General features: G+C 39.0%; 2 protein-coding genes and 1 pseudogene across 2 annotated transcripts; 1 reads left to right on the top strand and 2 right to left on the bottom strand.

Annotated features, from left to right (window-relative positions):
* Window positions 1-6: 6 nt before the first annotated feature.
* LOC117496493 lies at window positions 7-2,767 on the bottom strand (annotated as a pseudogene).
* A 5,404-nt stretch (window positions 2,768-8,171) lies between these two features.
* On the bottom strand, window positions 8,172-11,066 carry adat2 (adenosine deaminase tRNA specific 2). Its single transcript, XM_034148162.1, has 6 exons — window positions 10,669-11,066; window positions 9,911-10,015; window positions 9,252-9,402; window positions 8,883-8,989; window positions 8,687-8,759; window positions 8,172-8,293 (listed from the first exon to the last, which is right to left on the bottom strand). Exons 1-6 carry the CDS (start codon window positions 10,738-10,740, stop codon window positions 8,265-8,267), a joined length of 537 nt encoding a protein of 178 aa, XP_034004053.1. The 5' UTR covers window positions 10,741-11,066; the 3' UTR covers window positions 8,172-8,264.
* A 483-nt stretch (window positions 11,067-11,549) lies between these two features.
* Window positions 11,550-20,304, top strand: pex3 (peroxisomal biogenesis factor 3). The gene is made up of 12 exons (XM_034148166.1): window positions 11,550-11,756; window positions 12,756-12,887; window positions 12,991-13,072; window positions 13,328-13,371; window positions 13,476-13,597; window positions 14,928-14,994; window positions 15,079-15,133; window positions 16,230-16,365; window positions 16,958-17,028; window positions 17,168-17,290; window positions 17,994-18,090; window positions 18,223-20,304. The coding sequence occupies exons 1-12, from the start codon at window positions 11,684-11,686 to the stop codon at window positions 18,304-18,306; spliced, it is 1,086 nt and encodes a 361-aa protein (XP_034004057.1). The 5' UTR covers window positions 11,550-11,683; the 3' UTR covers window positions 18,307-20,304.
* Window positions 20,305-21,891: the final 1,587 nt, after the last annotated feature.

The following is a 21,891-nucleotide window of genomic DNA, read 5'->3' as shown; positions in this document are numbered from 1 at the left end:
TGAGATATACAATAGAAAGGTACAGTAAGAGAAAAGGAACATTTAAAGCAATCGAAGCTTCATATTCTTGTTGGATGTTGCTGTGGAGATGAGTCAGGGGGCGCCGCCAGGGATTTTGGGCCCCATGAAAAGATATCACATTGGTTACTTAAACATTTCTTTCTTAATGTTCTAAATAGTTTGGGCCCCTGTCAGTCACGGCCCTTAGAATCGTCCTAACTGTTCACCCCCTGTGTAGAGTCGCAGCTTCATTCTTGCACGGGCACCCAAAGCGAACTTTGTAGTCACGGCACTCGCCCGATTTCTGGTCCTTTTTGCGGCAAACAAATCCCTGAGTCGGATTGAAGCTGAAAAACAATACCAATTATGAAATGAATCAGTTGGATAGTTATATGAAGCAAACCATTTTAAAAGCAACAAAAACATATTTTTAATTGGATATGTTGCTTCGACCATAATTCATGTTTAGCTCTGATATAAACCCAATTATTAAAGTACATTGATGCTAGTTGAGATAAACCTCTACAACCTTTCAATTATCATAATTGTTCTTGTTGTCAGGTGGAACATCTCAGATATCCAATACAATGACATGTCTTCTAATGTCAATAAATGTCCATGTACAGAGTTTTATTCACTGTTATAGGTGTAGCTCCAGGCAGCACATGTGGGTGACTTGTAAGCAGTTTTTAATGTTCAGAAGTACCGATGTATTCCTGGGAGTGTGGTTAAATAATCATTTGCATTATTTCAATGAGGCAACTTACTATAGAAGTTCTCCCCTGTGGAGGTGGCTGGGGTATCGTGTCCGTGGTAACGACCTCAATGTACAGAGGGTATTCACAGATCTTTCCTGGGTGTCTTTCCTCAGGTTAACTCAAAAGCTCCCAGTCCCCTGTGCCACTGGGATGTCACGGTCAAACCAGTCGGTCCAGCACACTGCAAGGAGCAATAAAAGAGTGAGAGGACGACTGGGTAGGAAGCTGTAAAACTCTCCTAAATGAATGTTTATACAAGAGAGTGCTTATACAGTGTGGTGTGCTCTTACCTCCTCCACCACAGAAAGGGGGATGGCAGCAGCTGAAACGAACACGGTAGTCACTGCACTCTTGTTTGGGTTGATCACGTTTCTGCAGACGAATCCTGAAGTGGCGTCATTTCTGAAAAGAAAAGTTTAGTCCCAGATGGAAATATCTCCCCAAAAGGTTGATTGGGTACCATGGGGATTCTGTACATGCATTCCTGTTCCCTGGAGGATAAATGCTTTCTTATTTTTTAGGCCTTTCCTCCAGTGCCAACAGGAAGTTGACAAGAGCGGTATTGAGTGTTTTAACAGATTGGATGGATAGCAATTTCATTCAGTAACACATTCATGTCCCCTGCAGGAATACGTGTAATCACTTTGGCAAGCCAACATTAGCATTTCAATTCAATTCAACACTGTTCCTAAGTACAGCCTCACAAAGCCAGCGTTTTTTTTAACTAGTGTGTAGTATAACACACTGAAGGCTTGTGAGAAAGATAATTGATTTAAAATATACCCAGTTACTATACAATTGTGACTGGCAAACTGACTGAACCCCCTCTACTAATTCCCATTGCTCATTGGTTACCAAGTATATGGCTAGTCAATAGAACAAAAATAGTATGTGGAAATATTAATTTGGTGTCACCAGGTACACAAACATATGCAGTAGCAACACTTAAGCAACCACATTCAGTAGAATACAGTATTAACCATCACATCAAACATTCAAATTATTCCTACTTGTTCAGCACTTACTGAAAAATCACCTCCCCTGCTGCGGCCACACTGAGTCCAGAGAGAGTCGTGGCCTCTACAGCCTGTGGTTTGGGGCAGATCTTTCCAGGGTTCTCCTTGTAAAGATTGTAGAAGGTTTCCCAGTCTCCAGATCCACTGGGGTCATCTCTGTCAAACCAGGCAGTCCAGCATTCTGGACCAGGGCATTTAAAATGAGATAGGTAAGCAACAATACATTTAAGACATTACTGAAATAGCACATGTTGGGATTTGTGAAGTGTCAATAGGTATGATTTGCTTACGAATGTGGGTGGGATAGTCGCAGGGAAGTTCATAAATAGAATAAAAAGAACCAAAATTAATTAAGAGAAAGTCTCTAAACAAAGGGAGACACTGAATGGTTTAACAAATTACTTACCTGGCTTTCAACCACTGGAACTTTGTAACTTCTGGAAGTACGAATGGACGGGGGACGCAGCTGGGGGCTTTTCTGGTAAAGGTTAAGAGAAAAATGTTACAAACTGTGAGGTGACGTGCCTTTGTGACGGGCAACAACATTAACATGAACCTTTCTGTTGGTCGCTTGTAGCAGACCCTTCACGCCGATGGCAGAGCGAACAGGTACAGGCAGGGCCCATAGTGATAGTTAACAAATTACTTACCTGGCTTCACCACTGTAACTTCTGGAACTTCTGGAACTTCTGGAACTTCTGTAACTTCTGGACGTCGGCAGCACGGGGACGCAGCTGGTGGCTTTCTGGTAAAGGTTAAGAGAACATTTTGACAAACTGTGACTTTGTATATTTCGGGTGAATACAATATGATCATGTCATTTTTATAATTAACCTACCGAAGAACAATGCTGGCAACAATGGCAACACTTAACTATCGGAGGAAATACAAAATGTAAAGTTTATTATGACATACTGTATATGCAGAACTTGTAAATCTACATAGAATGAAAGGAAATATAATCCAAAATCAAAACATTACCAATTTGATCATGGTTGCAGAGGATCAGGGACCTTTAAGACTGTAAGGGAAGTTTGAAATTAGGAATTTAAATCAACATGAGCATTATCAAAATAAGTGGAGTTGCTTTGAAATCATAAGAATGTGAGTTTTAACAAGAAAAACAGCTTTTAATAGTGCGGAAAATGTGTGTAAAGGTTGAAAGCTATAAAAAAAATCATACCAATGCATTGCAGCATTTACACTAAATACATTTACAATCTAAGCATACATTCAACAAAAATCACATTATTTTAAAATAAATAGTTACAAAAAATTCTTAAAATGAAAAGAAATAGTTGCATGTTTACATTCTCAGCAAAAACAAAGAGACTCACCAGCAGGACCTCTCAGTGGAACAGTTTGGTTCATGAAGTGCTGTCCTGTCTCCTTAAATACAGCTGGGGGAGTAAATACCCCCCCCCCCCACTGCAATCACCAGTTTTTTCTTTCAAAACAAGAATGCAGCTTTAAAAAAAACTGAACGAGATACGCCATTCTAAAAAGATAGGGGGATTGAAGGAGAAAACAATAATAGGAGATAAGGTGTCCATTCTTCTGTCGTCACTTTAAAACCTCCTATACATACTGGACCCTGTTTCACAACGTAAATCCAAGAGGATGTATGTCCACCTGCTTTGTGTCTTATTTAGGGGAAAACTCAGGTTGGGTTCATCTTACTTTTTTGTCCTCTGTATTGTGCTACATGTATGTTACTGATATTCGAGAACCTGACACTCGCTTCAAAAACAAAGTTCCTGCCAGGAAATGATATACTTATTTCACTTTACAGTATACAATCTTTGTCATGTGAAGCTGGTTGGAGTGTCTGTCACCTCTTGTCATTTTGTGGCCAGGTGTGTCATTTGGTTTAATTCTATTAACTTTCCCTCCACAAATGTCTGCTTCCAGTTACCATTCCTTTACTTCTCTAGTCAGGCAGGTTCAGTGAGAAATGTTTCTCTTAAAGCAGCGGCCTGATGGGAAAACTTCATATTGCAGCTTTTGGAAAGAACATAAAACAGCAAATATTTTGGCCAATAAAACCAAAACTATGAGGTAAAGATGCTAAGATGCTATGCGTAGCTGAGGAGAACTGCACAGTCAGGTGATTCTCTGTGGGTTTATAACTGTGACCCCAACTAAATGTGGTCATTTCTTCGACGCACAAAATTCTTTATTATTCCGCCGGGTTATTTTGCGCCTCTTCTGCTCCAACATTCCACATCGCAGAAACTCCGTTCAAACATCAAAACGTTCAGCTCGGTCGGGAATCGATGGCTATTACTTTTCTTATTCATAACTTTCATAATTACAGAGATACATCCCATAATTCATCACATTTTTAACATGGAAGTCAATGGAGAAACTCTTCAGACTTGAAAAATCTTCATGCAACTTCAACTGCTAACTGTTCCTTCATACTCTCACTCAGAAACCTCATTCCAACTTTAAAATGTTACACATCTTTCTGACATTATTCGTGTAACACAACTTTTAAATCTGATTCATACTTTTAGAGATATTAAACATTGTTCAGACCTTGGTAAAGAGGCCTTCTTCAGATTTAGAGTGCGTGATGTCACAGCTAGAGTGGAGGACAGATTTAATTTTGCCTTCATATTTTCTTTTAAACCTGCCATAATTCCCAAACCCTACATTCCTGAGACATAATCTTTCATGAGAAACGTAGGAAAACATCTCGTAGCTTGAAAAATAAAAAATAATTAAGCAAAATAATTCAACAAAATGCTTGAGGGCATGAAGTGACAAAAACGTTCAACATGTCTCCATTAAACCCCATTGTAAGTTCAGCCTCATCTTTCCCCACCACAGCAGCCGCACACCTTTAGTTAATCTGCCAAAAAGGCCACATTATTAACCCGAAAGTACACAAAAAGTACACTTCAGATGCTCTAGTTCAGGGGTGTCAAACTCAATTTCATCGCGGGCCACATTCACATAAAGGTTGCACTCAAAGGGCCGGTTGTAACTATATAAATATATAATATATATATATAAAATAATGTATTATATTACATTATTGCCTCTGAATTGGATTATTATCGGATAGGATAATAACTTAGTAATTAACTACGTCTGAAAGCAGAAGTCCAGGGCAAATAATTGCAAGTCTCTTCAGTGTGCATGTCACAAAACGAGATGCATTGTGGGACATGTAGTTTATGGGCAACCTGCTTCTGTAAAGTGGCATGTAACCGTATAATAAACGTATTATATTCTTTACAAGCTCTTGCTGGGCCACATAAAATGAAGTCGCGGGCCGGATTTGGCCCCCGGGCCTTGAGTTTGAGACCCCTGCTCTAGTTCCTTGACATGCTTCACGCTTTGAAATTTCACCGATATCTGTTACGGTTCTTCAACAAAACGTTCACATGTAACAGGTTTATCTCTCATTCAGAACAATTCAAATGCTCTCCTCTCACTGATTACTGCACATCACCATGGAAACCTCTGATCTCTGGACACGTTGTTAGCTCAAATATAAACACCTGTGTCATGGAACACAATGATGTCATCACTCCAACTGACATGCTCAGAGCAGCAGATTTCAGATAATGGTTAATGGTCCTGCCCTCAACAGCTCTCCGTCAATTATGGGTGTCTTCATATGCCGTTTCCATGGAAACGCATCCCTCGCCATAAAACACGATGTCGCTGTAACTCCAATGGACACGGTCCGATCGTCCCCGAAACTTTGCTTGTATATCACCGGTCCATGCCTCAACAGCTTTACGCCAAATCTGAGATCTCACCACAGGCTGTTGCCATGGAAACACATCCCTCGCCATAAAACACGATGTTGTCGTAATGCCTATGAAAAGGGTCAAAACAGCACCAGACATCAGATAATGGTTAACGGTCCAGCTCTCAACAGCTCTACGTCAATTATGGGATGTTATCATATGCCGTTTCCATGGAAACGCATCTCTTGCCATAAAAGACGATGTCGCTATAACTCCTATGAAAAGTGCTCAAACTTCACATGTGTGCTAACAGTCCAGCCGTGAAGACATCTACGGGACAGTTTTGAGATTTCACAATGAACACAATGCTCACCATGAAACACAGTTTTCTCATAACTTCAGTGAAAATGCTCCAAACGGCCCAAAACTTCACAGGTTTGGTAACGATGCAGCCATCAATGCATCTAAGCGTATTATGGGATGTGATCAAATGCTGTTGGCATGGCGACAGATCATTCGCCATCAAGTTAGTTCAAAAGTTTGCAGTTCAAATATTCTGCTGCTTTTCCAAGCCTTTTTACTTTCTTTTCTTCTCTCATCACACATTCAAGCCCCCAGTGTTCATGTATCATTTCAATCTAAATTCTTCACTTTCTTCTTACACATTACATTTCAGCATAGTAGTTTAGCGTCAGTTTTTCAGCATAAAGCATTCCCACTAGCAATTTCTTCAGGAATTGCATTCTCTAGTTGTATCTATTGTACTTAGAAGAATATTGATTCAAACAGCTTCTCTCACAAAGCAATCAAACAGCTATCAATTAAAGGTGGGGTAGGTAAGAATGGAGAAACCAGCTCGAGTGCGGTAGAATTTGAAAGTACGCAGCCGAAAAAAATCTGCCCCTTCCTTCAGACTTCCGGACCGTCCACACAGCAGCGTTAAAAAAATCTTGGAGGTGGGCGTATCTGAAGCTTGGGGATTTTTTGCGAGCAAGGCACCAACAACCAATCACATGAATCTCCCGCCCGCGACATACGAAGCAAAAAAGTTTGAAGTAAACTGGATAAAAACTCCCCAAACAGGCGAAAACATACCACTGTCTCTGGCCACCATCCCTCCATGCCTGGCTCCTCCGGTTTGTATCCCGGTAGGTAAATAGGGACTGGTCATAAAGCACCGGGTGATTCCCTACCGCTAATTTCTCCTCCATTTTTTGGAATATGAGGAAATGACCTGCGGTATGTCTCTCCCAGCATACACGCCGTTTGATTGGCTAGAGCTTGAACTGTCAGATTTTCGTACACGGGATTTGATTGGCTGACGCTTCCACCTCAGCTTCAAAAGTTGAACATTGCTCAACTTTGAATCCTGAAAATCCTGAAAATCTCCGCTCGCCTGCCCACAATGCAGTTCGGCGAAAAGTGAGGCAAATGACGTCACCCCATTCAAAGTGAATGGGCAGAAGCGTTTCAAGATTTTTTAACACTGCTGTGTGGACGCTCCATTACAGTGCCCCTCCTCCAACACACACGAACGCGCACATGACCAACGAGGTCACGAGATAAGTTTGTGCACGAGATGGAAGGCTGACAGGCAGGTAGGCCATCCAGTTATTTTAGCCGGGCCGGCTCAGATAATTGGTCTTGCTTTTTACAGTACTACGGCTTCCACAGATGACATTTTTTTAATGTATTTATTGTCAAAGCATTTAATGTATTCATTGCTATCGGGATGTTAAGAGCATTCCATGGAATATAACAAAAAGTGGTTCTGAAGTGAATTACCTACCCTACCTTCCCATTATTGTAGCAGTTACTGCAAATGCATCGACAAGGTTCAAGGATCAAGGTCAATTTATTGTGATTGGACGACACGGGGTTATGCAACCAAATGCAGTTGTAGTCCATTTACAGTAAGCTACATTCGGAAAAAAAAAGCTAGAGGAAAGAAGATACTCTGCCGTCGGTTTTTGTATCAGCTTTAAAAAAATATGCAATAAAAAATAATAATGTTTTTTCTGCAAGGGATTGCAATTTCTAAATAAGATGAATGAGACGATAAATACGACACATGATATGTCTTGAAATGTCGACCAGATCATATTCCAGGAAAACACGTTGTAGAGGCCCACATTCTCAATCTGTCAAAAGTTACTGTAAAGTGTGTGTGTGTGTGTTAGAGAGAGATAGAGGGAGAAAGAGAGATGTGAAACATTCTATAACTTAGTAACATCAAACTGTGTGTGTGTCCTTGCATTACTATACTTGTGGGGACTTCAATCTGTTTACACAGTCACATGTGGGGACTTGCCTCCCTTATGGGGACAAAATGGAGGTCCCCATGAGGGGTATCATTAATTTTAGGGTGAAGACTTGGTTAGGTTTAGGGTTAGGGTTAGGCATGTGTTGGTTATGGTTAAGGTTAGGATAAGTCTCCAGGAAATGCATGTAAGTCAATGTAATGTCCCCTGAAGTGATGTATACATGGTATGTGTGTGTGTGTTAGAGAGAGATAGAGAGAGAAAGAGAGATGTGAAACATTCTATAACTTAGTAACATCAAACTGTGTGTGTGTGTGTGTGTGTGTGTGTGTGTGTGTGTGTGTGTGTGTTTAACGAGTTACAGTAGTACTGCCCCCCCTGCTGGCAGATTGTTGGAACAGCCACTAATGTTTGAGGAAGTCAATGAAACACAATTTATAATGACATTTATTTAACAAAAGTGATGATGAAAAAGGTGAATAAACTCAAGATGTTACAGCTGATATTTCCGGGAGAGCTCCGTCACTCCTTCCTTGTTTTGGGTTTCGGGGCTGAAACACACAGAACATATAATTTGGTTATAATTAGGAAGAGGAGAAAAAAATACAAATAAAGTGTTTAAATTGTGATAAAACATAAAGAAAATTCAAGACAAGAAATTGCGTAATAAAAACATTGCAATTAATAATAACTAAAATAATAAATGTTATATATAGAGTAAAAAGGTACTAAAGACTCTATACAGATACATTTTGAAATGTATGAATAAATCATGGAAACAACACACAAACTCAAAAAGAAGAAGAAAAAGGAGGATTGGTGTTGAAACAATGAGAGAAATGGTGAATTATTTCTAAAAAGTGTAAACAAGAAATATAAAATAGCAGATGAGAACAGATGACGAGGAGGAACGAGAAAAGGGAAGAAAAAGAGTTTCTGTTCACCGTTTGGATTCTCCTGCCTGTAGAAAGTCTTCAACATCTCCACAGCTTCTTCTGCTCTGTGACCTGAGACACACTGAACACACACACACACACACTATTAACGGCATATATATATATATTGCAGATATAGCACATATTGCACATAGTTGATTGGCCGTCAGACACACGTGCAGAAACGCAGAGGAAGAACTCTGACCTTAAATGTGTTTCCGGTGAGAGGTAAATCTGCAGAGGCGACGTCCAGCACGGACCCACAGCCTCCGAACCGGTCGTTCCTGCAGCCGAACACGACCACCGGCAGTTCTGACACAGCGTCAAGGAACACACACTCTTATATATATACACACACACACACACACACACACACACACACACACACACAGAGAGGGCCGAACACGACCACCGGCAGCTCTGACACAGCATCAAGGAACACACACACTAATATATATATATACTGTATATATATATATATATATATATATATATATATATACATATACACATATATATATATATATATATATATATACATATACACACACACACACACGTTGGGGCAGGATACTGAAGAGGCGCAGGGCAGCAGCACACATGATGCATGGCTCCACGGTTACGTACAGCGCTGTACGCTCACACACACACCTCACATCCAGGTTACTATGGCGACACCAGTCCTGCAGCTGATCCAGGGCGACCATCTCAGCGTGACGTGTGGCCTAACACACACACACACACACACACACACACACACACACACACACACACACACACACACACACACACACACACACACACACACACACACACACACACACACACACACACACACACACACACACACACACACACACACACACACCACACACACAACACACACACACCACACACACACACACACACACACACACACACACACACACACACACACACCATTTGTTACAATTCTTTTTTTTTGCTGGATAAATGCAGAACTCCCCTTTAAATGTACGTTTTTAATAGGGGAACTCTGTGTATTTGCATGATTTGAGTTTACCACTGATGTAATGGGGAATATAAATACAGGAGCATTGCCACAAACTATCCAATTATTAAGTTATTGCTTTGGTTTTTACGACTTACTGACGAGACAAAACATAGATATTTGAATCCATGCTGGTCTGCATGTTAGGTAAACTCACAGATTTCTGCATAAAAAAACAGGAAACAGGAAAAACGTTTTCTTACATTTTTGGTCTCGTTGACTTCGTTCCTCCCTTTTCCCACCACTTCATGGTTGTAGACGAGCAGACATCCGACCGGCACCTCTCCGTTCTGCAGAGCCTCTCTCGCCTGAAGAGACACATACAGCAGGTCAACAAGCAGCAAGTACTGAGGACAATCAGAGAGTGTTACACAGAAATATAGCACACAGAAGAAGAGGAATTCAGACAGGGTACAGTCACTGACACTTATTTATAAAGATGAGGGCTGCAACAAGTATCAATGGTTTATTTACTGCTTGTATTTATTATTGTTATCGTTTTCTTTCTGTGATTTTTGTGAGTTTTGCAATTTTAAAAGAGTCAGTTTTTGCACTGTACATTTTGTTAATATTAAGAAAAATGTATTTCTACTTTAAAGATAATAGTTTTGTCTTAAAAGTGTTTAAACAAGGAAAAATATGGAACTTTTTCGTTAATTAATTATATTTGTATTTATCATCTTTCAGGTAAAATTATGATTCCCTGATTACATATTTTTTAAATAATTTGTTATACTTGTTTGGTGGATATGTAAGGAAAGCTTAACGTGTATTATGGTAATTAAACCATCCTGCAGAACTCCTGTAAAATCAGCACCAAGCTAATAATAGGTGGCAAGACATTCCTGTTAACACCCTTAATGTTTTATGTCTAAAAACGTTAATGAAAACAACAGTTGTAACCAGAAATCTTCAAAAACAACTCTAAATTGACGATATTTGGCTGAAATGTTTTAATCACCATATCAAATGCGCTGGACATCCACTTCTCAATCTCCTCTTCACTCGGACAGAAACTCTCCTCTGTTCCCATGGTGACTGCTACTTAACTCTACTTTAATAAAATCATACTTTAGATGATGATAAGGATGTTCGTAGCTTTTTTTCTTCGCTCTTTAGTAACGACTTCTTCCGCTGTAGTTTACACGCGGGGGATGATAATATTAGACGGACCAGTTCAAGACATGAACAATCGATCGAACTCCACAACGTTCATGCGGATGCGTTCGATGAGTCAAGCTGACTGTAGTGAGATGAATGTAAACCGGAATATGAGACATTTACTCCAACATCCTCATTAATACACTGACTAAACGGGCAGTGTGTTAAGGAGACATTTCTGGAGAAAGATATCCAGTCAAAATAGAGATTCAAACGACAGTAAACAGGAAAAGTTTTGACATTTTCTTCCCGTCAAAACAGCAACAGGGTGACGTGATCTGTCCCATGTCAGCTGACTAGATCCGACCAATAGAAACAGGTTTAAACCAAAAAAGTGTATTAAATCGAGAGATGATATGAAGATGTATAGTTTACACAGACACGTAAATGAATAAATATAGAAAATGTAAGTGGAAATAAATGTAGAAATACATTAAAGATATATAATGTGTGTTCTGTTTTATTTTCAACTTTCATTTATTTATTCCTGTATTTATTTCCACATTAAGTTTTTCGGTTTTTTGTTCACATTTATTTATTCTTATATTTTTTATATTCCTGTATTTATTCCTGTATTTATGCATTCCTGTATTTATGTATTACTTATGTCCTTCGTGTCGTATTTTGAAATCAAGAACCGGAAGTTGTCCTCTGTGTTCGATTTAGCTTGACTGACGAACTTTGGCTCTTTTGACAGTTAGCATGTTAGCTAGAAGTTGCTAACTAGCCTCTAAGTCCTCAGATACAATGTCAGTAAACTAATCAGCACAAATAGTTTGTGGAGTTGAAGTTTCTGAACATCTCACAGCCTGAGGATGTTTTCATCTGTCTGGAACTTTGTGAAACGCCACAAAAGGAAGTTTATTTTCACCGGAGCTTTATTTGGAGGTAATGTTAGCATCTGAGCTAGCTCTTAGCTTTAGCAACATGCTGCACTACACTGAAAAATGTTGATGTGTGATATTTATTTGACTTATTGAAAGAACTAACGCTTTAAAAATATGTTTCAAGTATTTGTAAGAATTAAGTAGCATGTATTTGCTATTCGGCATACCTGAATTACCACAATTTCCCACATTAAGATGACAATTACTGATGTTATCAGACACATAATCAGTTTCAATGTTACTTCAAGACCTGTTGTAAGACCAAAAGACAAAAGCTACATTAATTGAAATAAACATTGTGTAGGTTGCTGCTTGTATATCACATTAAAAGTATTTCAATCGTTTTGCTATAAAGTTATTTGAGGTTTTGCAAGTGAGCGAAAAATCCTTAAATTACTTAAAAGTTGAATGGAGTCTGGTGTGAGTGCAATGCAATGTTAGCATATTGACTTGTAGCTAAGCTCTTTAAAGCTAGGTGAGTGTGAACATTGGATAGCTAAAATGCTAAACAGTGACTTGCTAATGACTATGTAATAATTAGTGATAGCTAATGAACTACTTCAAATATTTGTAGCATTAAGTAAGCATGGGAAGTCATTGAAAGTGTGTTGATTTCATTCATATTCATAGGGTTAGGGTAAGACTTAAAGAATATTAAATGATGACATTATTAATTGGTTGATGAATGCAGGGAAAGAGTTGAGTTTGCTTGCAAGGCTTCATTTAAAAAAAAAGAGAGATTAATAAAGACTCATAAGATGTGTTGCTCATTTTACTATCTATCTCTCTATCTATCCATCTATCCATCTATCCATCTATCCATCTATCTAATACCAAATTGCAATTTAAACCTATTTACTGTTATTGGCATCTACTCAATATGAAATGCTGGTGGTCCTACATGCAGTTCGAATTGAACAAAGGGGTTATTTTCATTATTATTTTCATATTTTTTATTATCAGTTATTTACACTGTTTTATGTTTCTTGTGGTCCTCCAGGAGTGTACTTCCTGGGTAAATATGCCCAGAAGAAGCTCAGTGACATGCAGGAGAAGGAGGCGTCAGATTACATCTCTCAGGCCAGAAGACAGTTTCACTTTGAGAGCAACCAGAGGACATGCAACATGACCGGTGAGACTTCATACATCTCCTTAAAAAGACTCGAACAAATAAGGATTTCATGTTTGCTTTCCACATGTTTGATTTGACTCTTTGTACTGTGTGTGTGTTGCAGTGCTGTCCATGCTCCCTCCTCTGAAAGAAGCCATCACCAATCAGCTGAATTCAGAAAGCCTCACTGCACTACTCAAGGAAAAGTGAGTATAAGTGCTTTTTACTGTAAAATAGTAGAAGAAGGTAGTTTTACTCATTCCTATATACGTTTGATTCTACGGGGAACATACTTTGTTAATGCTAAGACATTATATATGTTGTTTCTATATTTATTGATTTTTGTACTAAGAATCCATGCTAAGGTGTTACATTACTGTTTGCAGAGACATATGACACACTCACAGTTTTGATGATTAAAAAACAAAACTCTAATTTTGTTTTTTCGCTTCGTCTCACAGACCAGCCAATAAGCTGGAGATCTGGGAAGATTTAAAGATCCTCAGTAAGTTATTTTCCTCCCATCAGACATTACTAAACATTATAATCGCTGTGTAATGTCTCTCATGTTTTGGGGTTTTTCAGAATCTAACATTTGATCTTGTGCAGGTTTCACGCGCACCATAGTGGGGGTTTACAGCACCTGCATGCTGGTGGTTCTGCTCCGAGTGCAGCTGAACATCATCGGAGGATATCTGTACCTCGACAACTCTGTGGGCAAGAGCTCCCCGGTGAGGAAGGAACACAACATTCATAACCTTCTGTTAAATACTGTCTTAAAAACAGCACTTAAAGTAACATTACAACTGATTATGTGTCTGATAACAGCTATAGTCCTCTTAATGTGGGAAATGGTGGTAATTCCATCAATCTGTTTACATAATTGGAGTTAAAGGGGACCTATCATGCAAAATGCACTTTTGTACGTCTTTTCTACATGAATATGTGTCCCCGGTGTTCCAGGGAACTCACCAAGTGTCAGAAAACACAACCCTCTCTATTTTCCTCCATACCCAAATCTCTAAAAAAGGGGCTGCAACGGATCTAATAAAAACTGATCCAGATTTGAACACTGTCCTGACGTCAGGACGGTGGCGCTACGGCTATTGGGCCAACTCCACCAATCAGGAGGAGACAGCCACGGCCATTGCCGTTCGAAAGCGCTGGAGACGCTGTAGTACATATGCCAGGCCTGTAGATGGTGCTGTTCTCACAGAATCAACCCTTGCTAAAACAGAGCTAACATTTTCTAATTGAGCGAAATGAGGCATGGCTAAAATGCATGATCTGTTTGGTATTTAAAAAAAAAAAAAGTATAAATATGCCTTATATAGGTATGGTCCTACACTATATTATTCAAATATAGCATGATAGGTCCACTTTAAGTGTTGATCTGATGATGTTTTATTTGTTTATTTAAATATTTTACATGATATTTCAACAGCTGGAGGCACTCTCTGTACCTCTAGTGTACGCAACACACTAGCTTCTTATACTTGAGTCTCAGAATAAGATCCACACTTTCACAGTGTCGTGTGATTGGTTCATTTCCTTCATACAACATATATAAAGACACAATCAAATGAGTTCCTTTGAAGACTATGGGAGTTAAAACCAGTGGGAGATTAGATACATAAATAAATAATTCACCATTTCTATGAAACTGGACGAAGTCACCGTAAGAGTTTTGCTGTTGTTCAAAAAGCCTACAGGAAGTTTAATTGTAGGCTTCTTGAAAGTCTGTGTGATTCTCTTAGTGATTTTTCTGGAGGACCTTGTTTATCTCATGATGTCTTTAAAGATTGTGTTTTAAAGGAAGCTTCCCAGGAGTTATAATTGAGTTTCAGAGGGGAAACATTTCAAAACGTTCATAAAGTCAAGGTTTACTTTTGTTTAGAGTTGAAGGTGTTGCAGAATATTTTGCACAGATTCAGATGTCTGGGTTGTTCTGTAAAAACCCCAGAAAGGATTTTTTAAAATAAAAATAAAAAACACAGCAAATTAAGTAGAAATATTTTAGAATTATTTCAATATTTCTGTTATTTGTGTGTTCCCTCAAAGAGTCCTATGGCTCCTCCTGAAGTCCAGCAGCAGTACCTGTCCAGCATCCATCATCTACTGGGAGACGGTAACACACACACACACACACACACACACACACACACTCACTCACTCACTCACTCACTGATTTGTTTTTTGTCTTTCCCTGCAGGTTTGACAGAGTTGATAACGGTAGTGAAGAAAGCGGTGCAGAACGCTCTGGAAAGGTGAGTGTCTGTTACTGATCATTCATGTCTCTTCTTCATCAACATGTGTCCCCTCTTCTTCATGTCTCTTCTACATCAACATGTGTCCCCTCTTCTTCATGTCTCTTCTACATCAACATGTGTCCCCTCTTCTTCATGTCTCTTCTACATCAACATGTGTCCCCTCTTCTTCATGTCTCTTCTACATCAACATGTGTCCCCTCTTCTTCATGTCTCTTCTACATCAACATGTGTCCCCTCTTCTTCATGTCTCTTCTACATCAACATGTGTCCCCTCTTCTTCATGTCTCTTCTACATCAACATGTGTCCCCTCTTCATCATGTCTCTTCTACATCAACATGTGTCCCCTCTTCATGTCTCTTCTACATCAACATGTGTCCCCTCTTCTTCATGTCTCTTCTACATCAACATGTGTCCCCTCTTCTTCATGTCTCTTCTACATCAACATGTGTCCCCTCTTCTTCATGTCTCTTCTACATCAACATGTGTCCCCTCTTCTTCATGTCTCTTCTACATCAACATGTGTCCCCCTCTTCTTCATGTCTCTTCTACATCAACATGTGTCCCCTCTTCTTCATGTCTCTTCTACATCAACATGTGTCCCCTCTTCTTCATGTCTCTTCTACATCAACATGTGTCCCCTCTTCTTCATGTCTCTTCTACATCAACATGTGTCCCCTCTTCTTCATGTCTCTTCTACATCAACATGTGTCCCCTCTTCTTCATGTCTCTCAGTAACCTCTCTTGCCAATCAGCAACCAAGGTAACCCCCCCCCCCCCCTTATCACCTGAATCTCCTCCTAGAGCACCATTGAGTTCTTTGTAACCAAATGTCTCTCAGAGGGGCGTGGGGAGGGGCTCCTTATTTTCATCTAAAGTAACAGACAGAGAATCAGCACTTTGGAAACAGGGCTGAAACAGAGGGGATTATGGGTAATGCTGCAATGATCTGTTTGGTGTTTCAGCCAATCAGAGACATGTTCTGTATATATCTGAGACCTGTGATATATTGATGAAAAACAGTTTAATAGGAGACCTTTTTAAAGGTTTGATAGAGGCTTTATTGTAACGTAATAATGTACTTGTTGTCCGCAGCGTTCCTCTGAAGCAGAGCCTCTCCCTGATGGAGGTGGAGCAGCAGCTCAGCTGGATCAGAGCCGAGATCGAGGCCGGCGAGCGCAACATGTCCTGGTTCCTGCTCGCTGACGACCAGAACGCCCTCGCTGACCAGGTCACACACACACACACACACACACACACTCACACTCACACTCACACTCACACTCACACTCACACTCACACTCACACTCACACTCACACTCACACTCACACTCACACTCACACACATACACATACACATACACACTTAAATCTCTCCGGTCATAATATCTGGTAAAATGATTTCCTCATAAGCACACGGGTCATCACTGTGAGGATAGCAGTCTATGGTTATGAGGCTCTCATTTTCCCAACAGTCTGCCAGCTCCTCAAGTGATCTCATCCCTAAATTGCCAAAAAGCTAGTCATCCCCGGATTCATAATGAATAAAAACAGCGGGACGCCTTTATTCAAATGTTTTCAGACACACAGGCCTTGTGTTTTTTCATCTGTTTTATTTATATGTGTTTTTGCATTACAAGTCAACAGGACATGTTTTATTATAAATAGCGTCCATGAATAAAACGTGCATATACATGTCTTCTTTTTGTAGCCTTCCTATCAATTGTTTTGAAGCTCAGTAATAAACTCGGATACGTCCGTCACGTTGCCTGTCATGATTTTCTTGAGAAAGTTAATTTAAATGAATCTCCTCTCCTCTGCAGGCCTGCGGGCTGACAGAAAACGACGTGGTGACGATCAGACTGTTGAACGAGACGAGGGACATGTTCGACAGGTAAACGTCTCAACTGTGTGTTAGTGTGTGTGTGCACCTGTAGACGTGTGTGTGTGTGTTGTGTGATTCTGACGTGTGTGTGCACCTGTAGACGTGTGTGTTGTGTGATTTTGACGTGTGTGTGTGTGTGTGACTCCAGTCCAGACTTCAGCACCGTCCTGAACTCCAGTTTTAATCGCGGTTTCTCTCGACTTCTGGATAACCTCGCCGAGTTCTTCCGTCCGCCGCCCGGTGACTCCGCCCCCTTCGCTGCTTCTGATAGGTCAGCTGCTTCACAAGATATAAATCACACTTTACTCGCACTTGGATTAGGACTACTGTTTGTTTTCTTTGTACTGTTTCTGTTTCTGATTTTATGGAAAGCGTCTTTGAGCACTAGGAAAAGCGCTATAAAAATCCAATGTATTATTATTATTATTATTATTATTAATCGTTTCTTATTCCAACAGAACACATTTTAGATATTTTTTTAATATTTTTTTAATATATTTCCAGTCTTTAAGGGCTGTAGAAGTTTGATTGAGTGTGTCTTACTTAAATGTATCCTGGGAGAAATGTGGCTTATTTATCTTTCTTGGACTGTTGCTTCATTTTATCATTTAATTTCACATAAACATTTTTTATAAATATAACAAGTTAGATTAAAGAAAATGTGCACACTGTATTACAATATATACAGTGGTGTATTAGTATTAATAAGACACAATTGCAGAGTTTAGAAGGTGTTGGCTGATGTATTTCCTAGTGCCAGTCAATTAAGTTCTCTATATTATACAAACAAATAAACGCAGCCTCTTCAAATATCTAGTTAACTATCGTACCCTTTAATTGTAAAACCTTTAAACACTCACACATATGATGTTTTTTAAGGTTTTGTTGTGTGACTTAAAAGAGGAAACAGACCTTCATGTTGACATTGACCTGTATATGACTTATTGTGTGTGTGTGTGTGTGTGTGTATCCAGTCTGTCTGCAGTCAGTCTGCCGCTGGCTAAGATCATCCCCATCATCAACGGGCAGATAAACTCCATCTGCAGTGAGACTCCCAGCCACTTTGTTCAGGTGACTCCAGGATACAGTATTTCCCCCTTTTTCCTAAAATATAACTGACATTACTTGAGAGAAAGAAGCAGGGGGCTGTCGTGTTGATATTTCCATTCCAGTGTCTCTAACTTCCTGTCTCTCTACCTGAAGGACCTGCTGATGAACGACCAGGTGAAGGAGTTTGCAGCCAACGTCTACGAGACTTTCAGCGCGCCTCAGGATCTGCAGAAATAAAACCCAAGCATTAGGAAATCAACACGAAGAAAGGAGGGATGAAAACAGAAATGAATGCTGTGGACTGTTCCTCCCTCTCTCCTCCTCTCTGTGACTGACTGCACGACAGAAATGTCCAAAACAAAGCCTCAGATCGACAAGATATTGAACTCAAGGAGGATCAAAAGACTTGCAACAGGTTTTTTCTCACCTGTGATTAACCCTAGGAGTGATGCATCATGGGAATTGGAGTCCAACTTAACCTGGTAATGTGGTTGTATGTACTCTAAGAGGTAAGAAACACTCACAGAGAGAGACTGACATAATGTGGTGAAGAATTGGTCGCCACTATTTCCAACAAGATGAAACTTAAACATGAGTTTATTTGAACACAGATTTTAGGATGATTTTCTATCAGCAGTGGTGAGCGTTTCATGTTTGTTTTCATTACCAGCTGTTCAGTCTGCACTCGGCTGTGGTTCCATACTCAATTATAACTTTATCCAGGTGTTTGGGGATAAGTTATATCAAATATGTTTTTTTGGTGGTAATATTCACCGTTTTCTTAATTTGACCCTTTTTATTGTCACAGTTTGGGAAAGTCTGCAGCAGCTTTTGGTAATTTGAGATATTATTTTACATTTTAAACCATGATTATGTTGTTTTAACACAGCCAGATGCGTGGATTTATTCCAAATTAAATGTGTAATGAAAACCTAACTTAGCAGAGGTGGGCTTTTAATGATCCACGTATTATTTTTCATGAAAAGCCATTAACAAACTAATGTGTAGTCGCTGTTTAAAAGCATCCACATTAAAAGCAATACACTTCTTTTGGTGCATTCAATAAAATAGGACATGCAGACATAACATTGTTCCAAAAACACTGATCTCTGCTCAGATTTCACGATCAATCTGTGTTTTTTGCGAGAATTCAACCCATTAAAAGTCAAAAAACGTTTTAGATGCAGTTCCCTTTTCACCCAGAAGGGGTCGCTCTACTCCAGCACTTGTGAAAAAAATCTGTCTGCATTTCCCTCATGTGTCTTTATGTTAAGAACTTTATTTCGGAAAGGTTTCTCCTGTTCTAAGTTTAAATCAAATGGTTTGTATAGCCACATTGGTTTTCTATTTTTCTCACAAATATTCCTTTAAAATGAAATCCTCGTTAACAAACCTGCTTCGACCAATCATATAGGGGTAGAAAAGTGAGAGGTGGAGACACACAGGACTTCTTACACTACTTAAACGTTCTTGCTTTCTTTACTTCAACATAAATGCATTCACAGATTTGAGCAAATTTGCAACAAGGACTAGTGCAATAACTAAATCACATTAGATAAGATATGTGAAAAACTGTAGTAGTGTTGCAGAGAGGTCCTGGACTTAATGAAAAACGCTTTTTTTTTAAATACAGATGCTCGTAAAAAAAATCACACAAAGATAATTTTTATTGATGTTTCAAAAATGATAATACCGTAAAAGAATATTAGACACAATAATCGTTATTTCTTCCTCATTGTGCAGCCCTGCTTTGTCGCATTGACTTTATTTCGCCTGTTTTCAATTAATGGATGTTTTTGTTTGTGTAGTGGATGCTTCTCTTTCACCACAACTGACAACGTATGAGTCCACCATATTTTCCCATGTCATGTCGAAGCGAGATCTGTTTGTGTCGCGATGGAAATGAAGCTCCTAAAAAACACAAACCCTGACTGTTCCTCCAGCTATGATAAAGGAGCAAAGTGAAATATCTGCCAGAAACCAGTCTGTGGGAAAACCAACGACCTTCAGTCTTTATCAGATCTCTCAGTTTCCCTCTGAGGAGACGAGAAAAACATCCGGTGACTTATTTTGACAATTCCTGGATTACATAAGTGAGGAGAGAATGTACATTTCTGTAAATGTAATTAAAAACGTTATGCCTTTTGCAGCATAAATATCCTGAATGACAGAAAAATGTATGTTTGTAGAAATGTATTGAAGAGATAATAAAAGTCAAATGTGATTTAATATAAATATTGTGTTTCCTTTGTGTTTTGGGGCTTTTTAGAAAATGTTAATGCTGCTAAAAATGTATTTATTTAATCATTTTTATTGACGTAGTTTGTCCGTACAGTATGTTTTAATAAAATAAATATTTAAAAAATGTAATTAAAATGAAGAAAATAATAATAATTAAACTACTAAAATTCAAGAAAATTTAAATATATGAATAAATAATATATTAAAGGGGATTATAATATTTAAAAAAAGAAAACAATAACATTTAGAGTAACATCAAGACACTGATATACAGTCATATAGTTCTAAAATATAATAAAATAATATTATTAAAAAAAATACCACAACTAATTATTAAACTAAATCTATAAAAACAATTTAATTTATACTTAAAGAAAACAACACATTTAGAGTCCGATTAATACACTGCTGTACAGAGGGTGTTTCTCAATGTCGAGGAAGGATGCTCCAGAGCCACTATTTCAAGGATGCTACGTCATCGAGTGCCGCCGAAGGACTGTTCCAATGGATCCTTGGAATTCTACCGAGCCCGGCGTACTTCGTTGCGGGAAATTTCGAGGCTGCACATGTGTAGACTCCGCGGTCTTAAAATCCCCACAATGCTTTGCGCACGGACCAATTTCCAAATCTTTGGGGGAAATCACGCTCCATTTAAGGCAGGGCCTCGCATATGACGCACACCTGTTAGCCTGCACGCTTCCTTGGTAGGACATGTCTTCCGAGTCCGGTCCTTCAGAAGCGAGGCAAGAATCGTTCCTAGCCTCGGATTTATTACAATGTTATATAATGAAAAAGTTAAAGAAAGTAATCGAAATTTGCATTTTTACTTAAATCTGTAACAGAATAGAAAACAAATAAATGAGGTTAGTGCTATTTTGTTTACACCTTAAAAACAAAAAAAATGTGAACTAAAAGTCACCCCAAAAAAAGTCAGAACCCCTCGAAATGTCACGGTCACCTTGTGGGGACCTTCGGACGTAAGTTGGGTCCCCATATGTCACAAAAACAGACTTGAAATAGTGGCTCTGGAGGACCCTTCCTCGACATTGAGAAACACCCACAGTCATATTGTTATAAATAAATAATTGTATTGAAATATACCACAACTAATTATTAAATTATATATTACAAAATAACAATATTTATAATCAAAAAAATAAAACACATTTAGAGTAAGATTAAATAAGATTGCAAGACACTGATACACAGTACGATATATACAGTATCCTCATCCCCAAGTCAAACTATGAATATGTGGAAGTGTTTACTACCTCGTTGTGTCAACAGGGGGCGACACAGAGCAGCTGGAAAGTGTTTCATCATAGATGGCATGTTGGAAAATACTTATCTTGGAAACCGCTGTTACAGTAAAGCTGACTCAATCAGAGTGGCATCATCTCTCAATTGCTCATTAATCAATTTAAGACATTTTCCGAATTGTAACATTGGCATTTCAAAATCAAAGGGTGTGTTTTTCCACGTGAGGCAATCGGTTGTTTCCATTCTGGGTTTTTATGGAGAAGATAAAGAGATGAACGTCTGCAGCTGCCTTCAGTGGAACAACACAGACCTCTTTAAAGT

The sequence above is a fragment of the Trematomus bernacchii genome, unplaced genomic scaffold (assembly GCF_902827165.1).
Source record: "Trematomus bernacchii unplaced genomic scaffold, fTreBer1.1, whole genome shotgun sequence".
Taxonomy (NCBI): domain Eukaryota; kingdom Metazoa; phylum Chordata; class Actinopteri; order Perciformes; family Nototheniidae; genus Trematomus; species Trematomus bernacchii.
Note: the sequence above shows the minus strand (reverse complement) of the source record. Positions and strands in the feature narration are given on the sequence as shown.

Excerpts from the sequence above, each read along its gene's own strand:
- adat2 (XM_034148162.1), bottom strand. The coding sequence starts at position 10,740 with ATGGGAACAGAGGAGAGTTTCTGTCCGAGTGAAGAGGAGATTGAGAAG. Across the intron at positions 10,016-10,668 it reads TGTCCAGCGCATTTGATATG|GCGAGAGAGGCTCTGCAGAA; the intron begins GTGATTAAAACA and ends GTGTCTCTTCAG. Across the intron at positions 8,294-8,686 it reads CAGGCAGGAGAATCCAAACG|CCCCGAAACCCAAAACAAGG; the intron begins GTGAACAGAAAC and ends TGTGTGTTTCAG.
- pex3 (XM_034148166.1), top strand. The coding sequence starts at position 11,684 with ATGTTTTCATCTGTCTGGAACTTTGTGAAACGCCACAAAAGGAAGTTT. Across the intron at positions 15,134-16,229 it reads GTGCAGAACGCTCTGGAAAG|CGTTCCTCTGAAGCAGAGCC; the intron begins GTGAGTGTCTGT and ends TGTTGTCCGCAG. Across the intron at positions 18,091-18,222 it reads CTCCCAGCCACTTTGTTCAG|GACCTGCTGATGAACGACCA; the intron begins GTGACTCCAGGA and ends CTCTACCTGAAG.